General features: G+C 45.8%; 1 protein-coding gene across 3 annotated transcripts in view; it reads left to right on the top strand.

Annotated features, from left to right (window-relative positions):
• Nucleotides 1–9,175: 9,175 nt before the first annotated feature.
• Nucleotides 9,176–13,010, top strand: part of Efcab2 (EF-hand calcium binding domain 2) — an 82,776-nt gene continuing 78,941 nt past the window's right edge. The window contains exon 1 of one of the 3 annotated variants that reach the window (XM_013119135.3): nucleotides 9,176–9,602. In XM_013119135.3, the coding sequence (XP_012974589.1) occupies nucleotides 9,572–9,602 (31 nt within the window). In that variant the 5' untranslated portion in view covers nucleotides 9,176–9,571. The remainder of the gene's footprint in view (nucleotides 9,603–13,010) is intronic. The other 2 variants (XM_040738376.1, XM_005078152.4) reach the window with 2 other exon arrangements.

Here is a 13,010-nt window from a genome sequence, read left to right as displayed (position 1 = left end):
GAAAAAGAAATCTGGCACGGTGTGATGGCTGGGCTGTCATAGCATTGTGTCTGACGGGCCTTCTTCAGCTCTTGTTGTGACATTGGTGTATTGCTTTTCTGTGGTGAGGAAGAAAGATGACAGAGGAGGAAGAGGAGGAGGAGAAGATGTATGCTGCTCCTGTTTCTGGAACCTGTATTAGTTACTTTTCTGTTGTGATAAACACCATTATGGTGGTTTGAAAGAAAATGGCCCCCAAAGGGAGGGGCACTATTAGCAGATGTGGCCTTGTTGAAGTATGTGTGACCTTGTTAGAGGAAATGTGTCATTGTGGGGGCAGGCTTTGAGGTCTCTTTTGCTCAAGCTTCACCTAGAGTGACACTAAGTTCACTTCCTGTTGTTTGCAAGATGTAGGACACTCAGTTACTTCTCCAGCACCATGTCTGCCTGAATGCTGCCGTGTGCCACCAGGATAACGGACTGAACCTCTGAAACTGTAAGCTGCAAGCTCCACGGAATGTTTTCCTTTTTAAGACTTGCTGTGGTCATGGTGTCTCTTCACAGCAATAGAAACCCTAATTATGACAACCATGACCAAAAGCAACTTAAGGAAGAAAGGGTTTGTTTTAATTTACAGTTCCAGAGGGATAGGGCATATAAGGACAGGAAAGTCATGGCAACAGATAAGGCTAGACATGGCAGGGGCAGTAGGAGGCTGGTGGGTCCTATTTTCATTCTCATACAGGAAGCAGAAGTAAGAGGAAGTGGGACCAGGCTTGAAACTCTCAAATCCCACCCCTATTGTCTTACTTCCTCCGTAACCTCTCCAAATCACACTGCCACCTGGAAACCAAATGTTTAAATGCATGAGGCTGTGGAGCACATTTCTCATTCAAAATACCACATAACCCATACTGTTTCACAGTAAACTTATTTATAAGTTGGGGTACACTGTAAAATAACAGTGAACACACAAACCAGTGATGTCATCATCAAGCATTATGTACTGTACATAATTGTATCGCTATACCTTTGCCCTGCTGGCATGTTGCAGAGTTATTTACATTAGTGTCACCATGTCATCACACTCATGGTGTGTCGTATCATGCTACACAACACTAGGTGACAGGAAACTTTCCGCTCTGTGTTAGTCAGACTTCTTACTGCTATGACCAAGCCTCCAACACATAAGCCTTTTGGGGACTATTGCATATTCAAAGCATCAAACTCCACTATAATATTATAGGATCACCATAATATATGGGCTCTGTCATTATACATTGTACACCTGTATGTTTTTCATTATCTAAAGTATTTTCCCTTTGTCCTTCAAGAGTCTCATGTACTACCATTATGTATTTCATAAACTTGGGGTAGAAAAAATATTCATAATCTTGTTGACCCCTGTGGGAACAACAGACCTTGGCCGGAGGCCCACTTCCCCATCAGCCTGGGAGCAAGCAGCTGTAAGACAATGTTTACTAAAAACATGTTTACTAAAAACAATACAGTGCCCAGGGCAATAAGTTCCTGATAAGGGCTGGGCCACGGAAACGCCCTAATCTCGACCTTTTCCAAAGACTAACAGCCTCTTTCTGATCCACCCACCGCTACCTCTGGTGTCAGAGTATATAATAACCATCCAGGGTGGGAATAAAGTAGAGTCTTCTTGAGGAGCCTTCTGGAAGGCACCGATGGGTCTCTGTGTCATCAATCCCGACACCCTCCGCACATTCTTGGATACAGGCTGCGTAGCGGGCGGCAGACCCCCAGATAGCAGAGTGAAGAGTTGTATCCTTATCATCTCAAAGAGTCAAGAACTTTATGAGCCAGAGACCATGCCTGGGAGATTTTTCTAAGATTCCAGAACTTTTTTAACATCTGCAAATCTTTTTTTTGGGAGGGGTGGTTTTAAGACAGGGTTTCTCTGTGTAGCTTTGTAGACCAGGCTGGTCTTGAACTCCCATAGATCCGCCTGCCTCTGCCTCTCAAGTGCTGGAATTAAAGGCATGTGACACCACCACCTGGCAACATCTGCAAATCTTATCACACCAGCCCCTTCCCTGTGTACCAGCCGTTTCAATACCTTCAAATGGAAAAACCAGATACTAGCTGTAGTTAAGGGGCAGCAGGGAGAGTGGAAGCTAGGAAGGCTGGGCTACCTGGCCCCTTCATAGCACCTCTCCTTACCCTGTGAGATAAACAATGCCTCCTCCTTGAGAGGGAAGCAGGCCAATTCCTTAGGCTTGAAACAGCAGGAGGAAAAGAAAATTCCAGAGTGAGATTTTGAGCAGAATTTCAGGAGAGGCTGGGACGGGGGCTGAGTGGTAAATAGGGGGCACTTTCCTCTTGAAGAAGTTACTTTGTGTCCGCTTGCTCATCTTTACTTAGGAGTCCCATTACTGTGAGGAATGTCTCATAAGACTATTGTAACAGCCGGGCGTTGGTGGCACACACCTTTAGTCCCAGCACTTGGGAGGCAGAGGCAGGTGGATCTCTGTGTGAGTTTGAGGCCAGCCTGGTCTACAGAGCCGAGTTCCAGGACAGCCTCCAAAACAATATAGAGAAACCCTGTCTCGAAAAACAAAAAACAAAACAAAAGACTATTGCGACAACAAAGCAAGGCCATCCCTGTGAAATGCTTGCATGGTTTCTAGAATACTGCAAATGCACCTGATATAGAATTACTGGAGTCATGTGAGGGTCATGTAGACACAGTCCAAAGAAATTAAACCCAGCAATATGTCAAAGGAGAACTGTAGATTGTGCCCATATCTGAAACTGAAGTTATACATCAGAAAAAAGTAATATATCCAAATGTTTATAGCTGGGCTGGGGGCATAGCTTAGCGGTAAAGCACTTGCTTAGCATTCTCCAGGTCCTGGGTTAGATTCCCATCGCTACATAACAAACAAGCAAGCAAATAAAACCACAACAAAGTGACAGAGCTAATAAACAGTGTATTGGCATTCACTCCTGGATCTCTGCCCCACAAGACAAATCCTTTAGTTTTCCTTGGAGTGTTTGCTATCTCTTAATAAAAATGTTAACATAAATAAAACTTTACGGCTGGGCATTGGTGGCGCACACGCCTTTAATCCCAGCACTCGGTAGGCAGAGGAGGCAGGCGGATCTCTGTGAGTTCGGGGCCAGCCTGGACTACCAAGCGAGTTCCAGGACAGCCTCCAAAGCCACAGAGAAACCCTGTCTCAAAAAACCAAAAAAACAAAAACAAAAAAAACAAAAACAAAAAAAACTTTACTTCAAAGATCTATTTGGAACTTGTCTTTGTACCTGTTCTATTGCTGTGAGCAGACACCATGACCGAGGCTTATAGAAAAAAGAATTTAAAGGGGGGCTTGCTTACAGTTTCAGAGGGTGAGTTCATGACCATCATGTTGGGGAGCATGGCAGAGCAGGAAGGCAGGCATGGTGCCGGAACAGAAGCTTACATCTGATCCACAAGTTGGAGGCAGAGAGAGACAGAGAGAGACAGAGAGACTAAGCTTAGCTTGGGCTTTTGAGACCTCAAAGCTCACCCCCTCCAACCAGGCCACACCTCCTAATTCTGACAAAAGAGTTCCGCCAACTAGGGCCCAGGCATTCAAATATTTGAACCTACGGAGTCATTCTTGTTTACGCCACCTCGGAAGTGCAGTCGACAAAGCTGTCCCCAGTCAGCAGTGAGCTCTTGCTTTCTCCCACTGCCCACATTAGAGGCAGCGCTGTGTGGGCAGTCAACATTTGTTCACTCTATGGATCAGCCACTACCCTTTTTCATTTTTTGTTTTTTGTTTTTTGGTTTTTTTTGTTTTTGTTTTTTTGGTTTTACGAGACAGGGTTTCTCTGTATTGTTTTGGAGGCTGTCGGTCCAGCCCGGCCTCGAACTCACAGAGATCCGCCTGCCTCTGCCTCCCAAGTGCTGGGATTAAAGGCGTGCGCCACCAACGCCTGGCACTACCCTTCTTTTTTTGGTTTTGCAAGACAGGGTTTCTCTCTAGCTTTGGAGGCTGTCCTGGAACTTGCTCTGTAAACCCGGCTGGCCTCGAACTCAGAGATCTGCCTCCCGAGTGCTAGGATTAAAGGTGTAAGCTACCACCATGTAGCTTCTGCCCGTCATTTTTAAGAACCTCTAACTACTATACTTCTTAAAACAAAACCAAAAAATGTAGTCTTTGTATGAGGTTGTGTGTGTGTTACATGTGTACAGGTTGACTACAGAAGCCAGAAGAAGGTATCTGATTACTTGGAGCTGGAGTTACAGGTTTGTTGTAAGCTGCTTGTTGTGGCTGTCAGGGATTTAAACTCAGGTCCTTTGGAAGAGCCATGGGTGCTCTTGACTGTAGAGTCATCTCTCCAACCCAGACCAGAGATCTTCTTAGTACTCCTTCTCTTCTCTCTTCTCTTCCTTTCTTTTCCTCTTCTTTCTCCTTCTCTTCTTTCATCCTTTTTTTCTTTTTTTACCATGCTGAGGATCAAACCCAAAGCATCAGAAATGCCAGGCAAGTGCTCTACTGCTGAGTCACACACCCAGACTTACTATTTAAAACAATTGTTTTTTTTTTTTTATTGTGTGTATGGTTGTGGTGTGTGTGCATGTGTGTCATGGTGTACTCCTGTAAAAGTCAGATCAGAGAGCTGGGCGTTGGTGGCACACTCCTTTAATCCCAGCACTCGGGAGGCAGAGGCAGGCGGATCTCTGTGAGTTCGAGACCAGCCTGGTCTACAGAGCTAGTTCCAGGACAGCCTCCAAAGCCACAGAGAAACCCTGTCTCGAAAAACCAAAAAAAAAAAAAAAAAAAAAGAGAAGCAGAAAGAGCCTTGCTTTGGGAGAAAGGCTAGGGGTGTGCTGCTCCTATAGACTCTGGTTCCTGCAAGACTTGCTTTCAAGCTATCCACAGCCTGACTTCCTGTGTCCACTGTCTCTGAACATTGAAGCTACCTGTGCCTCTGAAAAATGCCCTTGTATACACAGGGCTACAACTTTCGGTCCTCCTTCATGACAGAGGCCTGAAATCTCAGTCAGCAGCCAGGTGGGGAGGAGAGAGGAGCTGGCGTCTGGCCAGGCATTTGGTTTAAATCATCGTCTGTCCAGCAGGACAAGGAGCACACCCCTGTCTGCCTCCTTTAATGTCTCTAAGAGATTCTGCCAGATGCTTTGCTTCATGTTTTGACGTACATTTCAAAAAGGGAAAAACCACAGGAGAGGTGACTAATTCTGTGGAGGATTTTTGCCTTAACACTCTTTAAGTATTCTAGTATGGTTCAGTCATAAAAGAGAAGTAGAACCCAGATGAGCTGTAATCTACACTACATATCTAACTACCTATGATACCATAAGCATACCATTTATATAAAGATATCTTTCACCTGTAAAACAGGGGCATGAACAACCTCACAAAGATTAAGACATATGGTATACAAAGTATTTCACACAGCTTAGTTAAGCATCTTGACAGGATCTCATAGGCCTGGCTGGCCTTGAATTCCAAGGATAATCTGGGACCCCTGGTCCCCATGCCTCTACTTCCCTAGTGTTTACATACTACCACACCTGCGTTATAGGATGTTAGGGACTGAACTCAGAGCGTTGTCCATGTGAGGTAGGCATTCTACCAACTCTGGGATACCTCCAGCCAGAAAAGAACTATTTTTAACTTATAGCTCTGTCACGAATCCAATCCTTTGATTTGAGTATAGGGTTCTGTGTGCACACTCAGTGTTTGTGCGTGCTTAGCATTTGATACACTCATGATACACCTCTGATGTTGTCTGATAAGACTTTTTTTTGAGATCATGGGGTCAGATTACTGACCTATCAGTGGAGTGACATGGGCATTCTCGGTATTAGTCATCCAGGGAAGGGATGAGCCCACAGTTCAGAATCTGGAACTAGATCAGAGTAGTAGATGGCACTTTCTCCATTGTCCTGTGTTTGGAGCTCCAGGAATATGGAAGGGCACATCTGCTCAGTAAGCCTTAATAATGTCAAGGTGGGAACCAAGGGCCAGCAGAAAGTTTGCATCAAATAAAATAGACTTCACATTGTAGAGGGAGCAGGTTGTAGCAGCGGTGGGCACTGTGGCGTTAGTTCATCCCTTGCGTGCATGTGAACCATTGGAAAAGCAGACTCTCCGAGTAGAAGATGAGTCTCAAGACAGACATGGGGCTTATCCTCCCGTGTTTCTTCCTATATGGACTCCACTTATAACAGTGGATTTCCTTGCAAGTTCTTTAAAACTTTTCAAAGGTTCCTGACTTTATCAATGTTCTATTGCTGTGAAGAGACACCATGACAACTCTTACAAAGGAAAACATTTAATTGGGGCTGGTTTACAGTTTCATAGATTTAGTTCATTGCTGTCATGATGGGAAGCAAGTCAGCATGCAGGCAGACATGGTGCTGGAGAGGTAGCAGAGTTCTACATCTTGATCCACAGGCAACAAGAAGTGAGCTGTCATACTGGGCATGGCTTGAGCATACATGAGACCTCCATAGTGACACACTTCCTCCAACAAGGCCACACCTACCTCAACAAGGCCACACCTCCTAATAGTGCCACTTCCTATGGGCCAAGCATTCAAATACTCGAGTCTGTGAAGACCATACCTATTCAGAACACCATACCAGTGGCTGGAGAGATGGTTCAGTGGTTAAGAGGTCTTCCAGAGGACCTAGGTTCAATTCTCAAAACACCACACCTCCTAATCTCTGTCTAGGAGCACCACTTCCTAATGAATCTAAATACATGAGCCTAGGGGACCATTCCCATTCAAACGCCCTCAGTTCTCCAAGATTTATGACTTCACTAGCTCTGGGCAGTTGGCTAGGATTCCAGTACCAAGCATGATTTCCCTCTTGTTGAGTTAATTCTCTTGTTAAGTTCAATTAGAGAGCAGTTGGTTACCACCAAGCTGTGCATGCCACTACTTTCTTCTCAGGGTTATCTTGCCATGCTGGTTGTGGTTCACAGGCATTGTACAGAGTAGGTTTGTTGGTTGCTCTGCTTCTTTGGAAGCTTGTGCGACCCCTTCTTGTACCATGAAAACTAGTCCTCAGGGAGTAAACCTGTATTTTATTTGGAAAATAATCGTGCTGTGTAGAGTGTTAGCTAACATACTTTTTTTTAAATTTGAGTTTTTGATATAGGGTCTTAGTGTGTAGCCCAGGCTGACCTTAAGCTTTCAGGGATCTTCCTGTCTCCGCTTTCCCAGTGCTGTGACTCTAGGCATGGATTGCCAAGCCTAGCTCAACAGTTTATTAGTTACTTATTTTAGGGCTTTTGAGACAGGGTCTCCTGTAGCCCATTCAAGCCTTTTTTGGTTGTGGTCTCTTTTTACTGGTGTTGGGGATTGAGCCCAGGGCTTTAGGAATAACAAGCATGCTTGTTTTACTGCCGAGTAACCTTTCCAACCACATGCTGGCCTTGAACTCCTGATCCCTCTGCTTCTGTCTCCTGAGACTACAAGTGTGATCTTGAACAGCTGATTCAATGGTATTGTTTTAAATATTTGAGAGGAATTCAAAGAAGTACAGATTAATATGCTTTCGAATAACTGAAATAAAATACTTTATTGACTAGTATACTGTACAAAATATTGGGAGGGGTTTGTAGAGAAATCTGTTCAACTTTTAAAATGTTAACTGGGTATGTGTTCAAATGCTTGCATAAGGATCCCATTTTATTTACTATGTGCTGCTAGTACTTTTTTTCGAGACAGGGTTCCTCTGTATTGTTTTGGAGGCTGTCCTGGAACTTGTTTGGTAGACCAGGCTGGTCTCAAACTCACAGAGATCCACCTGCCTCTGTCTCCCGAGTGCTGGAAATAAAGGTGTGTGCCACTACCGCCTGGCGCTGCTAGTAGTTTTACTGATAGAAAAATAAGCAAAAGGAAAATCTGTCTTACAGTAAGTTCACTGAATCTGAGCCTCTTGGAAAACTCATGGAGAACAATAACTTGTCTTCATTTTCAAGACCTATATTATTTCAGATTAGATGTGGGTGTTATAATTGTTTTAATTATATCCGGAGTTCTAAGTATTCACCAAGACTGAAACAAGAGGATCGCTTGAGTCCAGGAATTTAAGGCCAGCCTAGGCACCTAGAGAGAATCTCTCCTCTCATAATATCTAAAGATACAAACTACACACACACACACACACACACACACACACACACACACTCTTTCTCTCTCTCACATAGACAGACACTATTTCCAGACAGAATGTCCCACTGCATAACACAACTTTATTCACTAAAAATTTATGTGGTAGAAACACATAAATAAAAGCACTACAAACCGTTTTGAGAGGCTGTGGGACTATGGAGCCACGGAGGAAGAGGTGGGGAAAGACTTAGGGAGCAGGCGACATTTAGGATCCTCTGCAATCAGGAATGGCCAGTTCTCCTCCTCACCACACCTGCTTGGCCTGCTCTGTAGGTTCTTTCACTGTGATTATAGAAGTTCAGTTAAAAAAACCCAGTAATAAAAGGCTGGAGCCGGGGATGGGGGCGCATGCCTTTAATCCCAGCACTCAGGAGGCAGAGGCCAGCTCATCTCTGTGAGTTCGAGACCAGCCTGGTTTATAAGCTATTTCCAGGACAAGTTCCAAATCTACACTGAGAAACCTAGTCTCGAACCCCCTCCTCCCCAAAATTTAAATACTAATATTTTGCATTTTAAAAGCCTCAACAAAATTTTAAATGAGTACACACATATCCTGAAATATCATTAAAGATTAAAACGAGTTATTCATCTGAGCCACATTGTTAAGATATTTTAAAACTTTTTTTTGAGGGAAATATCCAAGTATACTGAACTTATCCATGAAATAACAAAACACTACAGCCAAGTTTCTCAGGAACATAGGATTCAAAATTCTCACTGGAAGGTCACGCCAAATTGCACCATCAACCTATCAATGTGTGTAATACTGAGAACAGACCGGCAATTTATTTGTTGCTATGAGAACACTATTTTGTATCAGAAATTGCAGCCTTGACGACGCAGTGTTTGCGCCTATTTTGCACATGTTTTCCTACAGCGAGTCCTCTCCTACGATCCCAGAGAGAGCTCCGGCAGCCGGCCCACGTCCGTTTTCGCTCCAGTTCCCTGGGCTGCTCAGTGGCTCCGCCTAGAGGGCGGCCCAGGGGACGCACAGGGCCTGGAGGGCGGGCACGCGGCTTTACGGTTGTGAATGGGACAGGGAGAAGCCGGGCTCGGGGCCCCGGGCTGGGGGACCGCGCTCTGCACCCGAGATCTGCGCAAAAACCAAACCAACAAAAACCCCAAACAAGCAAACAAACAAATGAGCGAGGCCCGCCACGTCCGCCGAGGGGGAGCTCGGAGTACTTGAGCTCTCAGGATAGTCACAAACAGGCCAAGGCAGGCAACGGGACTTTATTAATGAACGACTCCCCTAGGCCGAAAGAACTCGGTTTTCCCCCTCGGTTCCGGGGGGGAAAGCGGAGCGGCCCCGGGCGGAAGAGGGAGGACCCCGCGCGTCAAGGGGCTCCCTCCCGCAGGCCCGGCTCGCGCGCCCCGCAGGGTTTGTGATGGGCATCTCCCAGGCGACGGGCTCCGCACCAAGATGGCGGAGGAAAAGGAGCGGGAAGGTACAGGTAGGAGCGCTGACGGGGGGCCACGGAGTCGCGGCCACGACAGGAAAAGCCCTGCCAGGTCTCCATCTTGAGCCCCTCGGCGGCGGGCAGACGGTGGGCCCGGGAGCGGCGCCAGCCCGCGTCCCCGCCGTCGGCTCCGCCCCGCGGCCCCCTCCGCCCCGCCCGCCCGGCCGCCCTCCCATCCCCCGCTGAGGTCCGCGCGGGCTGCGGCGGTGGCAGCCACCGGGGACGTGCATAATGGCGTCCTTGTTCCTGGGGCCCCCACGCCCTCTGCGGGCGCCCGCCGCGGCCCGGGCTGTGGGGACCAGGAGGGAGGCCCCGAAGGTGGACGCGAGCGGGCGCTGGAACCGGGCGGGATCCTCTGCGGTCGCGCCGTAGCCACGCCCAGCCCGGCCCGGCCCGGCCCCAGGCGCCGGCCGCCTCCATCTTGTCTCACCCGCCAGGCGGCAGAGCGTGGCCTGGAGGTCACACTGGGCCGTGCTCGCCAGGTCTCGCTAGAACCTCGTTTAAAGCAAGAGTTACCCAAATAACCACTTTATAATAAGGGCGGAAAGAAAACCCAGCCGGGACCCGTCGGGGCCGCCCAGACCGGCCGGGTTCCCCGCGGGTGCTGGGGAGCGACCGAGGCTGCAGTGACCGCGAGGCCTCAGGAGACCCAAAAAACGGATGATCCGCGTGGAACTGCAAGACCTTTTGAGTTGGTCTCTAACCCAGCAGCATGACTTAAAATCGGATCCGTGGTTAGCATCTAGCGACCCAACATTAATTACACGATAATTGACAAAAATCACCACTACATGAACGAATAAATAAATAAAGCAAGCCCTAAAATAGTAAAGGACAAATATTATAGAACGCTCCATCTTTGTTGCAGTTTTTTGAGTTTTCACAACACACCATATCGACTCTTCTCTCAGTTGGGAACAAAGTAGTTAATATTTACAGGAGATGTTTAGTCCATCGTCATGGTGACCGCAGAAAATCAGGGAAACATGAGACTGTGCCAGAGATTTATTTATTGATAACTGGAAATTGAGATTTATACATGGTAAAATTAACCTCAGAAGCTGGGATTGTAGTATAGATTTAACCCTATTAAGGTTTTCTGGTACTGCTTTAGAAGTGAAAGGTATGAAAAATATCTCATATATATATATATTTTAAAGAAAGACTATGATGGTGAGTAGGGAGGTGGGGAGGATCAGGGAGGAGTTGGGGTAAGTAAAATAATATGATCAAAATGATATATGAAAAAATGTTTCAGGGGCCGGGCGTTGGTGGTGCACGCCTTTAATCCCAGCACTCGGGAGGCAGAGGCAGGCGGATCTCTGTAAGTTCGAGACCAGCCTGGACTACCAAGCGAGTTCCAGGACAGCCTCCAAAGCCGCAGAGAAACCCTGTCTCAAAAAAACCAAAAAAAAAAAAAAAAAAAAAAAAAAAAGAAAAAAAAAGAAAAAATGTTTCAGATAAAAAAAAAACTTGCCTAGAAAGTTTACTTTTGTTTAATTAGATTCTTATTTACTGCCCCTCCCACCAAGAAAGAAAATAAAAGGGAAAAAAACCTATCAGGAGATAAAATTACAGGTTTGGTTATTTTTGTTAGTTTTTCGAGACAGGGTTTCTCTGTGGCTTTGGAGGCTGTCCTGGAACTTGCTCTGTAGACCAGGCTGGCCTCGAACTCACAGAGATCCGCCTGCCTCTGCCTCCCCAGTGCTGGGATTAAAGGCGTGCGCCACCAACGCCCGGCCCTTATTGCCAGTTTTTACAATTAAAGAAAATATATTCTTTTATTTACCTTGTATCCCAGAGATCCACTTGACTCTGATTCTGAGAGTGTTGTGATTAAAGGGGTGTGCCACCATGCCTAACCTGATTTTACCCCTACAGAGAGAGAGAGAGAGAGAGAGAGAGAGAGAGAGAGAGAGAGAGAGAGAGAGAATGAATGAATTCCTGATTCTTTAATTAACAAAGCATATTTTTTTCAGCTTAAAATAAGTTTAGAGGAAGAAACAATTCTGTCTGCAACTGTACAAATAAGTAGTGTCTGTTGAAAGCTGGACTGCATATTTCATAAATTAAAGTTCTTGTGTATTTCATGCTTGTCTGATGGAAAGTAGTGAGTGTTAAACCTGAGAATTTCGAGAAGACCAAACCCATCATTGTCCAACTGAAGCAAGCTTTTTTAAATACTGACCAGGAAGGTAGACACTAGCCAGATCTGTATCCATGATTCTCAGAGAAATGGTGCTGCATTAGGTCCGGCAGGTACCTATAAAGGACAGATCCACAAGGCCACTGTACTTTACACCTGGGCCAATGGGGGCAAACATTACATCCTGACCTACTTCCTGTCTATGTAAATCTCCAGCCTTCCTCTGATCAAGCACATCCTGTACAGATGGGGCAACCAGCCTTGTTTATTGAAGTGACAACATGTGACTTGTTATCTGTAAGATAACAAGCAGCAGCCCCCAGCACTCCAGGACATTTTCTGTCCTTGAGCAAGTGGGGCTTGCGGGTTAACTTTCACCCTAGCTGAAGTCAGAACCTTAGTGACGAGGAAGATGAGTAAGGCATTGGCTTTGCCCTCTTCATGATATCAGTGAGGGAGGCCAGACACATACAGCTGGGAAACAAGAAGCAAAGTGTAGCAACAGGAAGGAGCCAGGGCCAAGATGACAGCCCAGTGCACACCCCAGCATCCTTCATTCAAGAGGCTTCCTTCTCACAGTTCTGTTCAAAGTTTTGAATCTATCAGTGGATTAAAATGGGTTAGGTTGGTGCCCTCAAGATCCAGTTGTCCCTGGAAAAACCCTGAGGCACATTGAGAGGTTGCTGTATCTCTGTCCAGTCAAGTGGATAATTAAGATTAAAAATTGCTTGGGAATCTCACGTATTTAGAAAACCTTTCTTCTTCTTCTTTTTTTTTTTCTTTTGGTTTTTCAAGACGGGGTTTCTCTGTAGACCAGGCCGGCCTTGAACTCTCAGAGATCCGCCTGCCTCTGCCTCCCAAGTGCTGGAATAAAGACATGCCACCTTTCTATGTGTTTATATATATGCTGATGTAGTTTTGCTTCTCTGTAGCTTATTTTGTGTTTGGACAGTGTAATTTACTTTTTCCTAATTTTTCCTCTAGCTAAAAAGCAGATTAATTTAAAATTTTAAGACCAAGTTAATTTTAAGTCTTTTATTTTATTTTATTTTATTTTTTTGGTACTGAGAGAATGTTTAGCTGGGCGGTGGTGGCACACGCCTTTAGTCCCAGCACTCCGGAGGCAAAGGCAGACGGATCTCTGTGAGTTCGAGACTAGCCTGGTCTACAAGAGCTAGTTCCAGGACAGCCTCCAAAGCTACAGAGAAACCCTGTCTTGAAAAACCAAAAAAAAAAAAAAAAAAAAAAAAAGTTTG

The sequence above is a fragment of the Mesocricetus auratus genome, unplaced genomic scaffold (assembly GCF_017639785.1).
Source record: "Mesocricetus auratus isolate SY011 unplaced genomic scaffold, BCM_Maur_2.0 Super-Scaffold_100676, whole genome shotgun sequence".
Lineage (NCBI taxonomy): Eukaryota > Metazoa > Chordata > Mammalia > Rodentia > Cricetidae > Mesocricetus > Mesocricetus auratus.
This window is presented reverse-complemented; position numbering and strand designations above follow the sequence as displayed.